General features: G+C 53.0%; 8 protein-coding genes across 8 annotated transcripts; 4 read left to right on the top strand and 4 right to left on the bottom strand.

The window, feature by feature from the left end:
- Nucleotides 1–875: 875 nt before the first annotated feature.
- On the top strand, nt 876–3,609 carry VTN49DRAFT_7769 (uncharacterized protein; the record flags this gene model as incomplete). Its single annotated transcript, XM_069416074.1, has 4 exons — nt 876–891; nt 959–1,290; nt 1,352–2,705; nt 2,759–3,609. The coding sequence occupies 4 exons, from the start codon at nt 876–878 to the stop codon at nt 3,607–3,609; spliced, it is 2,553 nt and encodes an 850-aa protein (XP_069272130.1).
- A 506-nt stretch (nt 3,610–4,115) lies between these two features.
- On the top strand, nt 4,116–4,385 carry VTN49DRAFT_7768 (uncharacterized protein; the record flags this gene model as incomplete). The annotated part of the gene is made up of 1 exon (XM_069416073.1): nt 4,116–4,385. One exon carries the CDS (start codon nt 4,116–4,118, stop codon nt 4,383–4,385), a length of 270 nt encoding a protein of 89 aa, XP_069272129.1.
- Nucleotides 4,386–4,400: 15 nt separating this feature from the next.
- VTN49DRAFT_7767 (uncharacterized protein) lies at nt 4,401–6,030 on the bottom strand (the record flags this gene model as incomplete). Its single annotated transcript, XM_069416072.1, has 10 exons — nt 4,401–4,437; nt 4,508–4,677; nt 4,743–4,992; nt 5,051–5,191; nt 5,250–5,287; nt 5,351–5,373; nt 5,431–5,592; nt 5,651–5,736; nt 5,802–5,833; nt 5,887–6,030. 10 exons carry the CDS (start codon nt 6,028–6,030, stop codon nt 4,401–4,403), a joined length of 1,083 nt encoding a protein of 360 aa, XP_069272128.1.
- Nucleotides 6,031–6,452: 422 nt separating this feature from the next.
- On the bottom strand, nt 6,453–6,941 carry VTN49DRAFT_7766 (uncharacterized protein; the record flags this gene model as incomplete). Its single annotated transcript, XM_069416071.1, has 3 exons — nt 6,453–6,720; nt 6,775–6,802; nt 6,878–6,941. The coding sequence occupies 3 exons, from the start codon at nt 6,939–6,941 to the stop codon at nt 6,453–6,455; spliced, it is 360 nt and encodes a 119-aa protein (XP_069272127.1).
- A 1,695-nt stretch (nt 6,942–8,636) lies between these two features.
- On the top strand, nt 8,637–9,687 carry VTN49DRAFT_7765 (uncharacterized protein; the record flags this gene model as incomplete). The annotated part of the gene is made up of 2 exons (XM_069416070.1): nt 8,637–8,699; nt 8,764–9,687. 2 exons carry the CDS (start codon nt 8,637–8,639, stop codon nt 9,685–9,687), a joined length of 987 nt encoding a protein of 328 aa, XP_069272126.1.
- A 203-nt stretch (nt 9,688–9,890) lies between these two features.
- VTN49DRAFT_7764 (uncharacterized protein) lies at nt 9,891–11,150 on the top strand (the record flags this gene model as incomplete). The annotated part of the gene is made up of 1 exon (XM_069416069.1): nt 9,891–11,150. The coding sequence occupies one exon, from the start codon at nt 9,891–9,893 to the stop codon at nt 11,148–11,150; it is 1,260 nt and encodes a 419-aa protein (XP_069272125.1).
- Nucleotides 11,151–11,243: 93 nt separating this feature from the next.
- On the bottom strand, nt 11,244–12,021 carry VTN49DRAFT_7763 (uncharacterized protein; the record flags this gene model as incomplete). The annotated part of the gene is made up of 2 exons (XM_069416068.1): nt 11,244–11,725; nt 11,805–12,021. 2 exons carry the CDS (start codon nt 12,019–12,021, stop codon nt 11,244–11,246), a joined length of 699 nt encoding a protein of 232 aa, XP_069272124.1.
- A 570-nt stretch (nt 12,022–12,591) lies between these two features.
- Nucleotides 12,592–12,822, bottom strand: VTN49DRAFT_7762 (uncharacterized protein; the record flags this gene model as incomplete). Its single annotated transcript, XM_069416067.1, has 1 exon — nt 12,592–12,822. One exon carries the CDS (start codon nt 12,820–12,822, stop codon nt 12,592–12,594), a length of 231 nt encoding a protein of 76 aa, XP_069272123.1.
- Nucleotides 12,823–12,852: the final 30 nt, after the last annotated feature.

Raw genomic sequence — 12,852 nt, 5'->3', positions numbered from 1 at the left:
CAATTGAAAGCCAAGGATACTTTGCAGAGATGCCAAACAGTAAGTAATCACTGTACTCCGTAGAGGAATGTTGGCTGCAGTTCTCTCCGCCGGGCGTCGATCCTTTCGATGGGCCCGCCCTTGAACTGGCTGTTGGCCAGCTAGTCGACTCACGAGCCATGCTTCGTTAACGGCAATGGTCTGGATCTTTGATAGTCTTCAAGGCCCGCCATGGTTGACCGCCACCGCGACGGGGCATAAAAGCGACGCCCACCGGGCACCTTTAGCGCTGAAATTTACGAATGCCGATCAGATCCTGCATTCCTGCGGTGCAAAAAGTTCATGAAAAGCTCTCTAACACCAGGGTTACGAGTTTGGACGGAGGTTTAAACTTTTGAGCCTCCAATCAAGGAAAGAGCCGAGAGACCCTGTTCCTGCCAAAGGCGTCAGTTCTCTACCTACTTGGTAGCTCCTTCCCCCACTTGCCTCAGAGGAAAAAAGAACCTCTCCATCGTTTGCTCTCCCATTCTCCTTCAAACCATTTCAACCCTGCCCTTTTTGTCCATGGCAAGTTGCGCATCGCAGCGGGACGCTTCGTAGTTGTCGTGATCTTTCCCGCCTTCCCCCGTCGATACTTGCGAAAAACCGCGGCTTTCCGAGTGATCCCGCCCGCGCTAAGGCAAACGTGAAAAATAGCTCTTGCCGCCTTGGTTCCCGCTCTTAATCCAGATCACTGAAAAAAAGAAAAATCCTTGAACCCGATTGTGGTTCGCCGTTGAAGGATCCGCGACAGCCACGCGGCATGCACGGCCACAGTGCATGCTGCAGTGTTCCGGAAATCACTCCTCTGCATGCCAGCCCCCGAACCCGCTGCTTCCGTACCCCGCCGAGCAAACATGGCCGATGACCAAGGTCGGTGGCCCCGTCGTGCGATATCTCGGTCCCTCTCAAGCCAGCTCTTGCAGCTGACCGTAAGCAGACAACCGCAATAATCAGGTCTCGACCGCCCAAACCGCCGTCGCGTCGGCTGCCCGTCGCGATGCGCCCCTCCCCGCGCTGCCCCCGGAGCACCAGCAGCTCGCCGTACGCTTTGCGTCGGTGAACCAGGAAATCGAGCCGGAGAAGTCTGCAGAGTCCCCGGCTCCTCCACCAGCCGACCATGACAGCCGGCGCGACTCGGGGCGTGCCGATCTGGACCCCCGTACGAAAGACGACCTGCGCGCCTTGGCGATGCGCATGGAGAAGTCGCGCCTACAAGAATCGCGCCTACGTAATTTTGCTTTTGAGCCCGTCTCCCTGCCTGCGTCCAGGGTATGTTCATGACATTGCACGCAATCTCAATGCTTTAGTTGTCCTTCGCTGACAGTTTCAGGTTCCATCTCGAGAGACTGGATCCCAAGTCACGTCACCAACTGCGGGTTTATCTCCGCAACCGTCACCACCAGCGTCCGGTCTGCACTCGCCACTACTCACACCCGCGGCCACGCGCTCGCATGAGACCAAGCCGGCTCCCGGTAAGCCGTCTCGGGAGTCGCCTGTGAGCGCGTCTCCCGACACGGCAAATCAGAACCAAAACCCTACGAATGTGCCGGCGAGTACGCCCACGAGTGCCCCCGCCTCAAGACCCCCTTCATCTGAGATCGCTTCCAAAGGGAGCCGCCAATCCGATGCCTCGGCGCAGCCTAGAAACCGGAAACCCCAATTCTACGTCGGCCCCCCGACGGACGGAAGCTCCCAGGATGAAAGCCAGCCTCCGACACCAAAGTACGATCATGGCTTCACACCCTCACCAGGCGCAACTCCCGGAACAATAACCCCAGTTGGGGAGCCAAACGATCCATATGCTCGCAGTAAACGGCCACCTCCGCCGACCAATCTCTCCGAATTGGACGAGCGATTTATCTTCAGCGGTAAAGAGTTAAAAAGGTCGGAAAAGCGGGCATCATCATCCTTTCTTGCGCATCTCAAAGACCATAACCGCCACAAGCAATCAACGGAGCACAAACATCACCATGACCGTCACAAAAATGAGCAGGAACAAGGCGGCCTTGAGGGCAAGAGCCATGGCTCAATGTCCGAGCTCAAGCGCTTCTTCCATATTGGCACCCATAAGCGGGGCGATTCACAGACCCGCGCCTCCAAAAAAGCCTCCAAGTCGCCCGCGTCGACAAAAGATGGGCCTCACCAGATGGCACCCGTCAACGTGCCGTTCGCTGACGACCACGGGCTGCAGTCAAAGTACGGAAAGCTGGGCAAGGTGCTCGGCTCAGGTGCTGGCGGCTCAGTTCGATTGTTGAAGCGGAACAGTGATGGGGTCACATTTGCCGTCAAGCAATTCCGCGACCGACATTCCTGGGAAACCGAGAAGGACTACGCCAAGAAGGTCACGGCTGAGTTTTGTATCGGGTCTACACTGCATCATGGGAATATCATCGAGACCTTGGACATCATTCAGGAAGGCGGCCATTGGTATGAGGTCATGGAATATGCACCATACGATCTGTTTGCGATTGTCATGACGGGCAAAATGACCAAAGAGGAAATTGCCTGCGCCTTCAAGCAGATTATCAGTGGCGTTGCGTATCTCCATGGGATGGGCCTCGCCCATCGAGATCTCAAACTGGACAATGTGGTAGTCAATGAACATGGCATCATGAAGCTCATTGACTTTGGAAGCGCGGTCGTGTTTCGATATCCTTTTGAGAATGATATTGTGCTTGCTTCCGGTAAGTTTCTCATGCATTCAGCAGCAGCAAGACAGCCATTTAACTTTGCCAAGGGATTGTCGGTTCCGATCCCTACCTTGCCCCCGAAGTGTATGACCTGAAAAAGTACGATCCGCGCCCGACTGACATTTGGTCCCTGGCGATCATCTTTTGCTGCATGACGCTCCGTCGCTTCCCGTGGAAACAGCCGCGGATGACAGACAATTCGTTCCGGTTGTTTGCGTCGGAGCCGACGCCGGGGACACCTGTACCTGATTCTGTTCCAAAACGTCGCATCGAGCAGCGGCCCAAGTCCGCCGCGGACCTTGCGTCCATGGCCAGAGAGAACGAAGCTACGGACCCTGGCGGCTCGCATCATTATCACCACCATCATCGACATCATTATCGTAACTCGAGTCATGAGGGCCGTCTTCCAAAATCGGAGCCTGTGACAAGGGAGGAGCCTCAGCATGTCGGCCAGACGCCGCCGCCGCAGTCGCAAGGACAATCATCACCGCAGCCACAACCCCCCTTGCAACAATCGCAACAAAATGAAGGGGGCCATCAGCAACAGAAATCAGAGCCACCATCTTCTCAGCAGCACGAAGAACGGAAAACCACAAGCAAAGAATCCTCGTCCGACAAATCAAGTTCGCAGAGCAGCAGCCAGCGTTCAGAAGTAATCAAGGGGCCATGGCGTCTGTTGCGAATCCTCCCTCGTGAGTCCCGATACATCATTGGCCGGATGCTCAAAGTGGACTACCGGGAGCGTGCCACCTTGGAGGAGGTCCTCTCGGACGATTGGATCTCCAGTATCCGCGCCTGCCGGCAAGACGAGTCCGGGAAAATTGTAAAAGCGACCAACCATACACATGTATTGGAGCCGCCCTCCAGTGCCCCGGCAGGCAAGAACAAGCGGGCGTGATAGTGGAAGTTGATTGATTTTTTTTTTTGTTTGTTTTTTGTGCGAAGATTCCGATCTCCGTGCATTGAATCACTCTTTTCAATTGCTTGACTGCTGACTTCTTTTCTCTTCGAAGGTACAGTATTGTTTGCTACTACATTTTCCTCTGTTACCTTGGGAACCTTCCTCGGCTATACATAATGTGTTTGCGTGTCGCAGCAAGATTTTGATGTATTCTGTCCTTCATGTTAATTGCTGGGTATGTTGTGGGCTGGGAGTGGGTGTCATTTGGGTTGTCATTTGTCCTCGAAACTGCATTACGACCATTATGATGGTGGAAACGATACTGGTTATTACCTTTGAGCTTGTGTAACGAAGTCATAGACGGTGAATCCAAATTAGAACATGAACTCATAGTCGCTATGTAGTCCTGGCTGTTACAATCCGTTTTCAATGCTCTCTATGCATTACAGTCCCTACAATACAAAACATGAACACATCCGGAAAACAGGCGATGATCACACTCCATGCAAATCAGTCACCAAGAGACAGCATTCGGGCTTCAACGTCTCTTGCATGCATATCTTGTTATGTCATACGGATCGGTGGAATCAAGCTACTACAACTTGCAGCTGGCCGACAAAATCCAACCAGGTACTCATCATCATTATTGCCATGACCAAAACCATAACCCAGGAATCAAGGAAAATCAACAAGGAAGAATTTTGTCAACACCAGTCGCTCAGAGAGAGGTATATATATGTGAAAAACTCAAACATTATATACTTTCCAACTAAGTTTTCATCTTTGTTTTATTTGTTTTCGGGACGCTGGCCGTAGACAACAAAGCTGCGGGTGTCATCCGTGGTTAGTTTTTTACATACATAGCCTTGGTAAAAATAGCCATATGGATACTCACAAGTTGAACATCATGTGAATGTCCCGCTTCCGACCATCGGCACGGGCCTGGCTAGCCAAAACCATGACTTCTTCCTTTGTCCAATTCTTGTAACGCGTCAGGGCGGCCAGAGCGAAGCCTTCGAAGCCGTTCGCTTCGGCTTGAGCCTGATTCCAGGCGCCGACTTTCTTCTGTAGATGAGAGGTCAGCATACTATGATGCTGTTTAGTGACATTGGAGACAAAGGGGGACTGACAAGATGAGGATCCTTGGGCCAGACACCGTAAGGAATGACCATCTTCTCCACGTGGATGTTCACAAAGCCGGCCTCCCTGAACCATTTCTCCAGCTTGGGTCCTGGACGGACCTCATAGCCGGCCAACTCGAATGCGCTATAGACCTCGTCGTAGTACCGACGGAGTCCGGTGCCGTCGATACTGCCGTCTTCCGAGATTGGATAGCCGTCCCAATCTTGGAATTCGACCCAGCCGCCGGGCTTGACTGACCTGTTTTTTTTGCTCGTTAGCCAAGTCTAACAAACCAATGTAAAATACGATGACATACCGATAGCATTGCTTGATCAGTCTCCCAAAATCCTTGATGGAGACAGCCAGGTATCGCGCATGGATATAGTCAAATGGGTCATTCTCATATGCCCAATCGGACTCGATATCGTCCACCAGGAACTTTAGATTCGGAGGAACCCTGTTCAAAAGCCTGTTAGTCATGCAACTTTACAATAAATTCTCGGGGTCAGACTAACAGAGTGGGTTGAATAGGGCTCAAGTCGCAGCCAATCACCTGGAACAAACAGATTCGGTCTTAGTATCTGTCCATCGTATCACTCTCTACAATATTCTTTACCTCTGCCTGAGGATGTTGGTCGGCTACAATGAGTCAGCAATCCCTATCCTGTGTCGGTCAGACCCAGCAAACAAACTTACCAAAATCAATAGCCCAGAGACCTGTCCCGGTGGCCAGGTCGATCACCCGTTGCGGGTTCTTGATCGGGGCAAGATATAGTCTCCGGTGCAGGAGCTGGAGGCAAAGCTCATGGACCATGTCAAGGCGATCGTTTTCAGACTCATCGTTGGGGAGCAGATACGCTAGCAAATAACACTCAGTTTACAGATCGCGCAAAGGCAACAAGAGGTTAGTTCTTACATCCGTCGCGGTATTTATGGTACCGTCGGCCGTTCTCATGGCGGTAATCAAGAACCGACGAGGTCAGCGACGCGCTGTATGACGATCTGTATGCCGAGATTGCGTAAGCATAATCCCGAATCTGGAGCCCCACGGCGGTCATATCACGTACAGTTCATCGCCATAAGAGGAGTCGTTCTCGTACTGCGCTCAGGTAAGCAATGCGTCTTGATGACCGCAATGGAGGGATATCGTACCGAGGTATCGACTTCAACGTTGGCAGGGGCATTGGCCGTGATTGTCTGTTCTTGCGTCTGTTCCGGAGTCTGCTCCTGCGACTGTTTCTGTGGCTGTTCCTGTGGCTGCTCCTGCTGGCCGGGGGACTCGGGTGTCTCGGCCATATTGGAAGAATTCTCGGTTGAATTTTAGAAAGACCGTGTTGGATGCAGAACCGTAGGAACGGTACGCCAAAAAAGCTGGTCGCGACAGCTGACAAGGGTCTTTTTGTAACTTGTTGCTTTGTAGACCTCGGTACCCTGGCCCAGTATTAATATATGCGCCGGTGGATAAGCATTAGGGTCTTAGTTCTCAGCCGGCGTCGCTGCACCTCTGCCAAAACGGTAACAGAGGCGGCCGCCTTTTGGGGCACATGGGCAATCTAACTTGCTCGCTCATGGAGATTGAGCTAGACTACGGGGAAGGGTGTCTGTGCGAAATCCAACGTGCGTAAGTCCAGGCTTGAGCAAAGTCCAGCACTCAACCCGGCTCGCGGTGCGCTGGCTCGTCTGGATTGGTCGCTGCATCTGCACGGTCCTTTTGCAGGTCACTCCGCCGGCCAATCAGCACCGCCGAGCGGACGCCATTCGTTCCTCTCCTGGAACTCCTCCATGATTCCCCGGCCCGAAGGGGCCCATCTGCGTCCGTGCATTAGTTTCCCGCCCTTCACGTGGCTAGCGCGGTCACGTGATCCGCCAGCGGACTTGGTCTCCGACGGCGTCTTGGCAATATACCGCCGGCCATCGGAGAGGTTCCCGCCAGCTTTATGAATGCACAGATTAGCCCATGATTTTGAACAGACGCGGCGAGTCTGTCTGATGATTTAGAGCAAGGTTAGGGTTGGGGCCTTTGAACAAGAAGGATCTTACGTACTCGGGTTTGGAACCAGGTTGCAGTCTGGACCAGCAATGCACCGTCTCGACGGGTTGACGGCGGAAGAGGAAAAATCAATTGTTACAGTTAAACACATACGATACGGCATGTGGCTAAATATCCACACCGGGACAGCTCGCATCGGTGGCACTTTTGTGGCCATCCGTGACAGACGCGGGCTTTCGCCATTCTAGGAGGGAATCGATTGTCGCTTCGAGCTCCCGCAGTGACGTCCCGATTCCGAGGCATCTGACCAGTGATCTGACCTCTGACTTGCCGGTCACGAAGGTCTTTTCCGCGTTGAATTTGCGAGACATCCACTGCAAAGGCATTGTGCCGTCAGCACACGCACAGTTTAAGCTCGACAAAGTTTACAGAGAAACTTCGGTCCATACCCCGCTGGGGCCCGCTCAGATTGATTCCCTTTCAAGCCCTTAACTTTGTACCCCACCTGTCCGGCCCTCACTTACTCCTCACCCAATCTTGCCTCCGCTTTAACCTGTCAGGGTTCTAAGCGATCCACCAGTGCCAACTCAAATTTGCCTTATCGAGCTTGCTGGGTGGACCATAGAGGGCGGCATCTGTCATGACTCAGTTCGAACGACTCCTTACTTTCTCTAGCAATGGGCTTCACTAATTAGCTTGATCCTGGATTTTGCAGAGTTGCGGAGCTCTTTCCGATTGCACCATCCTCGCTGGTAGCCGTTCAGTTAATTAGCCTACGGTTACCATGATAGGCCATTACTTCCTGTTCAATCAGTCGGTTTGCAGGATGATTTGTTCCCGCAGTGATACTTGTCGAATCGATTTCGAGTTGGATGAGGTTGAGTCAAATTGTTGCAGGTTAATCATTTGATAATAATGCTGGAATCGAGCAATAAACAAATCATCGAGAAAGTAGGTCATGAATCAGACTGTGGGATCACTACAATGTGCTCCGTGCACCAGAAAACCGGAATATACTGTCGGCATTTGGGAGTAGTGGCTTATCCGAATCAATGCGTTCTCAGTACAATCTTACGATTGTGGAAGAGGCCCGACCTGGAGGCCCGACCTGGAGATGGATTGCAGAGCAATTGCTGCAGCTGACTACTCGTATGTACTCCGTACAGTTTTCGCTCTCCGGTGAGACTGAACCCGAAGCAGATCACCAGACGCATGCTTGCTCGGGCTTCTCTCTCTGAATCCTCGGGGTTGAACTTTCTTCCAGTCATCCCATCATGCGTAAGAGCCTCCACAATCTTCCGCGGATGCTGTGTCGCCGGCATGCCGCACATGCATTGAACTTTTCTTTTTTTCTCTGCTCTCCTGGTCCCCAGTAAATTGATAAAGTTAACTCTAGGCTATGTTTCATCCAAGTTAAAATTTGTTCATTCATTCGATCGTATGTGAACGCCGCTTACCCACAGCTAAATCCAGCACCATCTCGTGATAGGATCCGTGCGCATCGCATTGAGAAGACATGCCGCCATTACAAAGTACGGAGGGCTCCGTGCTTTGTACTCGTATACAGTATGGAGATTACTTCGTATTCCTCGGTCAGCCAGCAAACTCGACGAGACTAATCAACTGTCGTAATGAGTACTCCATGGAGTGAAAGAGGAGCCGGAGATATCGGCTTTTCATTGGACGACGGGTCTGCTTAGTCATTCCTCGACATCGCTTTGCTCTCCGTGATGGTTCAGTCATAGAGCGGAAAAAAGCTCGCGTGCATGTTAATGGTGATTGCCTCTCGGTTCGGTCCGTGGAGGGGCTGCTGGTAGAAGCATGTTGACATGCGCTTGCAGTAGTTGCAATCGAGAGTGAAATTTTTTTCTTTCTTCTCTTCTGCCCTTTCCCATCTTGTCCATTGCAGTCCATGGCCGACAGTCAACAAACACCGGAGCCTTTGGTCTCCTCGCTATGGATGCGATCTTTGATTGTAGGCCCTGGCCATTGTGATTTTGATAATCTGATCGATTGATTTGAGGAACTGACTGCCTCAGGCTGGCGCGGTAGCAGGTATCACCGTCGACTGCTCCCTCTACCCACTTGACACGATTAAGACCCGCCTGCAGAACGCCCGCCAAAGTCTCTCATCAGCTGCCGCCAATGGACCCGTACCAAAGAAGACCGGCCCCGCATTACGGCAGATCGTCCGCGGCATCTACGCCGGGCTTCCCTCGGTGATCTTTGGCTCGGCGCCGTCGGCTGCATTGTTCTTTATCTTTTACGATGGCATGAAGCGCACCCTCCTGCCGCCCGATGGTCGCGAAGCCTCGAGAGCGGAGACTTTATTTGCGCACTCAGCGGCGTCTTCTGTCGGTGAAGTGGCCGCGTGTCTGGTGCGGGTGCCAATGGAGGTGGTCAAGCAGCGGGCGCAGGCGGGCCTCTTTGGGGGCTCGTCGCTATATGCGCTTAAGGATATTCTCGCTCTGCGCTATGATGGTGGGAACCCCGCGAAGGGTGTCAGCAGTAAGGGCCTCCTCCATGTCACGCGCGAACTCTACCGCGGCACGGCGATCACCATTGCGCGCGAGATCCCCTTCACCATCCTGCAGTTCACAATGTGGGAGGCGATGAAGGACCGTTATGCGCGCTGGGGGAACAATACTACTCTCACGGGCCAGGTCCCCGCCGCTCCCAGTGCACTCTTCGGCTGCATTGCTGGCGGCATCGCTGCCGGACTGACCACCCCGCTGGATGTGATCAAGACGCGGGTCATGCTGGCGCGACGCCAGAGCGATGGCAGCCGCATCCGCGTGTGGGATGTTGTGCGACAAATTCAACAGGAGGAGGGATTCAGTGTCTTCTGGAGGGGAATCGGTCCGCGTATCATGTACATTTCGTTGGGCGGTGCCATTTTCCTCGGCAGCTACCAGTGGGCTTGGAATTCTTTGGGGGAATACTATAGACGGAAGGACGACTGATAGATTCTCCGCAGTATCTATTGTACGGATAGACATGTAGACATAGACCTTGTGTACTATAGAATCAATAGACTTGGGGTTCGGACTAAATTCGAAAATGTTTTCATCTTGCGCACTACCAAGGTCAACTCTCTCCTTGCCATGAGCATTTCCAGATCAACTCCACTGTGCAGTTAGGATTCTCAGAACCGACCGCATTGAAAATGGGCCGCGGCCTAGAAAAACCCAAGCGGCCCCCAAAATCCTCAAATCCGCTTCAAATCGGGATCAGAAATTTTCTGGCGACTCAGTCGCCGGAATTCGTCTCCGCACATGGATTTTCCTCAACCAGCGATGGGCAAGACGCTTTACTTCCAAAGCGCTTTACCGTCTATCCTCCGCTTTTACTTCTACCGGTGAATGCTTTTACTGCACCGCCGACATGGGCGGCATTCTTCAAGTCTCTCACAGAGGACCAGCGGCAACGGCTTTATGAGTGCATTGCGGCAGCATTCCGCAGCCAAGGCGTGACGCACATCGCCGTCAATGCGCCCATTGAACTGACGGGCCCGGAAGGGAAGGAGAATTGCATGCGCAGTCCGACCGGCCTCACGCCGCTGTTTGGTGATTTTGGTCCGTCACCATCATCCTCATCATCAGAAGCGCCACGCAAAGAAGATTATGACCGAGCACTCTGGGCTCGAGCCGCGCAGAATGGCGGGATCGTCCAGACCTGGGCGCCGCTGTATACTATGTTCTCCCGGGGGAATGTCACGGAGAAGGCGCGCATTTTGGGTCTCGAGTCTAGGTTTGATGGTCTCGATGACGAGAACCTCAGCGACTTCAGTGTTGTGGATATGTATGCGGGCATTGGGTACTTTGTCTTCTCGTACCTGAAGCGCGGCGTCGGGAGGGTCTGGGGTTTTGAGATTAACCCTTGGTCCGTTGAGGGCCTGCGGCGCGGATGCGTCGAGAATGGGTGGCCATGTCAGATTGTGCGCTTGCAAGACGACGGGTCCATCGATGCCGACGGCGGGTTGGAGAGGCTTGTTGATAAGATCCTGCAGGACGAGAGCCGCGTCGTCGTTTTCCACGGAGACAACCGGTTCGCGGCTGGCCTCCTGGCGTCGATCCGCCCACTACTCGAGGCAAAGAATGCGTGGCTCCCAATCCGGCATGTCAATTTAGGGTTATTACCGACGTCGGAATCCAGTTGGGACCCCGCGTATGCGCTGATCGATCGCCGATTTGTCGACTGGGTGCATGTGCATGAGAATGTCGACGTGAAGGCGATCGAGGCGAAGAGAGACTACGTTCTCCAGAGGTTTAAGGAACTGGCATGGAAACGTGGCGAGCGGCCAGAGGTTGCTTGCCATCATGTTGAGCAAGTCAAGACTTATGCGCCTGGTGTGATGCATTGCGTTTTCGATATTACGGTGGGTTTTCCTCGAGAAACAGATCCCAAGCCAGACTCGGAACGATAGCACAGATATTCAACACAATGGTATCACAAATATCTCGTGAAGCGTAATAGAGACATATATTCTATATGTACATGTATTGACACGACGACTCGCTCAGTATCGACGGAACTTTTGCGGAATATTCGCCTCCACGATCTGCATATTCTCCAACTGTTCCAGGCGCTGCTCCGCCGCTACCAGCTCATCATGCAGCCTGAAATGCTCAATATCCTCTGGGTGCGAGAGCTCCTCATCTGTCGCATCCGGCCCATGGAACTTCTCGAAGTGGTGAATTTCATACTCGTACTCGATATCCCCGTGATGGCCCGGCCCGTAGCCAAAGTCTGGCAGCCGCACCCCGCTCTGGCATTTCTGGATAAAGTCCATACGAGAGATGCTACCAGCACCGACAGCGTCGAACAATCGCAGGACTTGCTGCACCACAGCGTCCTTTTGCGTCTCTGTCAGGTGCGCATTTGACGAATCTTCGAGTCCGTAGAACTTGCGAATCTCGTCCGGGGTTAGGTCGCCCGAGCGGTCGAAGTCGTGCAGCTCAAAGAAGGAACCGGGGTCAAAGTTGTCGATGTGGTGTTCCTCTGTTAATTGATTCTCTAATGAGTACCTGGATCGCGATTTTATATGGCCATGCGAGCTGGTGGTATGTCGAAGTCGTACCTTGCATGTGTCTTGTAGCCCAATCCGTGGACTCTGAGCCATGGTCCCCATGACCGAGTGCGAGGGAGATAATTGCCAGGAGGGCTGCGGCAATCCAGATTCTGTGTATCATGGTGCTTTCCTGATTGAGTCTCCTGGAATGTGGGAGGCACGCAGCATGTGTCTTGAACACCTGGTGCTTGCTTGATGAACGGGAGCTTGTTTGGGATGTTTGCATTGGTTGACCTCTGGATACCTAAAACCAATTAGGGATAAGTTATTACTGATATTATTCACAAATACCTTCCAGTTAGGGTCTAGTACTATTTCCAGGACGGCACCGGCCAGCCAAGCTCCCCCACAGTCAATTGTCCTTCATTTGATTATTCTCTGTCGCCAATCGTGTTTCTTTGCTTCGAGTTCGAGATGGAATCCCGGAGACAACCGTAGATTGCCCTCAATGTTGGCGACCAATTTGAAACGAAGGTCGCGATCGGATCCTTTATTTCATGTGTGATCGCGGGGAGTCATATTTCGCTCACGCGACCAACAAGAGCCGTTCATACTATCGCTGTCCGCTTGCGAATTCCAAGTCTGACAGCTTCGAAACTAAAAATGCTTGCTCGTTGAAAAATTTCCAATCGGCTAGCAAGAAAATCGGAACATACATAATCAGAGAAATGAATCCGCACATTGCGCCAGTCATCGGATCGGCGTTGGTGCGTCACTGGTCATGAATCGGCACATATTCTTGTTGGATCCGTTCCAGTCAGTCGTCCTCTTGGGCGTCCTGCGCTTCCTCCCACGCCTATTGGGCCACCAGCATGCGCGCCACCTTGATGATGCCCGACAGAGTGGGCGTGAAGTTGGCGGCCGGCTGCCAGCCGCCTTCGGGACGCAGGCCCAGGACGGCAATTCCGCTCACTAGAGCGCTCTGGTACTCATCGTTCGTGCGGCCGCCCAGGCGATGATCCAGCAGCGTCATGCACCAGTCGAGAATAGCACGATCGAAGCCTAGCGGATGGCTTAGGCAAGGCATTGGACACGTGGTGGACTGGCTGCGCTTTCT

This window comes from Thermomyces lanuginosus (assembly GCF_041956635.1).
Source record: "Thermomyces lanuginosus strain ATCC 200065 unplaced genomic scaffold VTN49scaffold_7, whole genome shotgun sequence".
Taxonomy (NCBI): domain Eukaryota; kingdom Fungi; phylum Ascomycota; class Eurotiomycetes; order Eurotiales; family Trichocomaceae; genus Thermomyces; species Thermomyces lanuginosus.
Note: the sequence above shows the minus strand (reverse complement) of the source record. Positions and strands in the feature narration are given on the sequence as shown.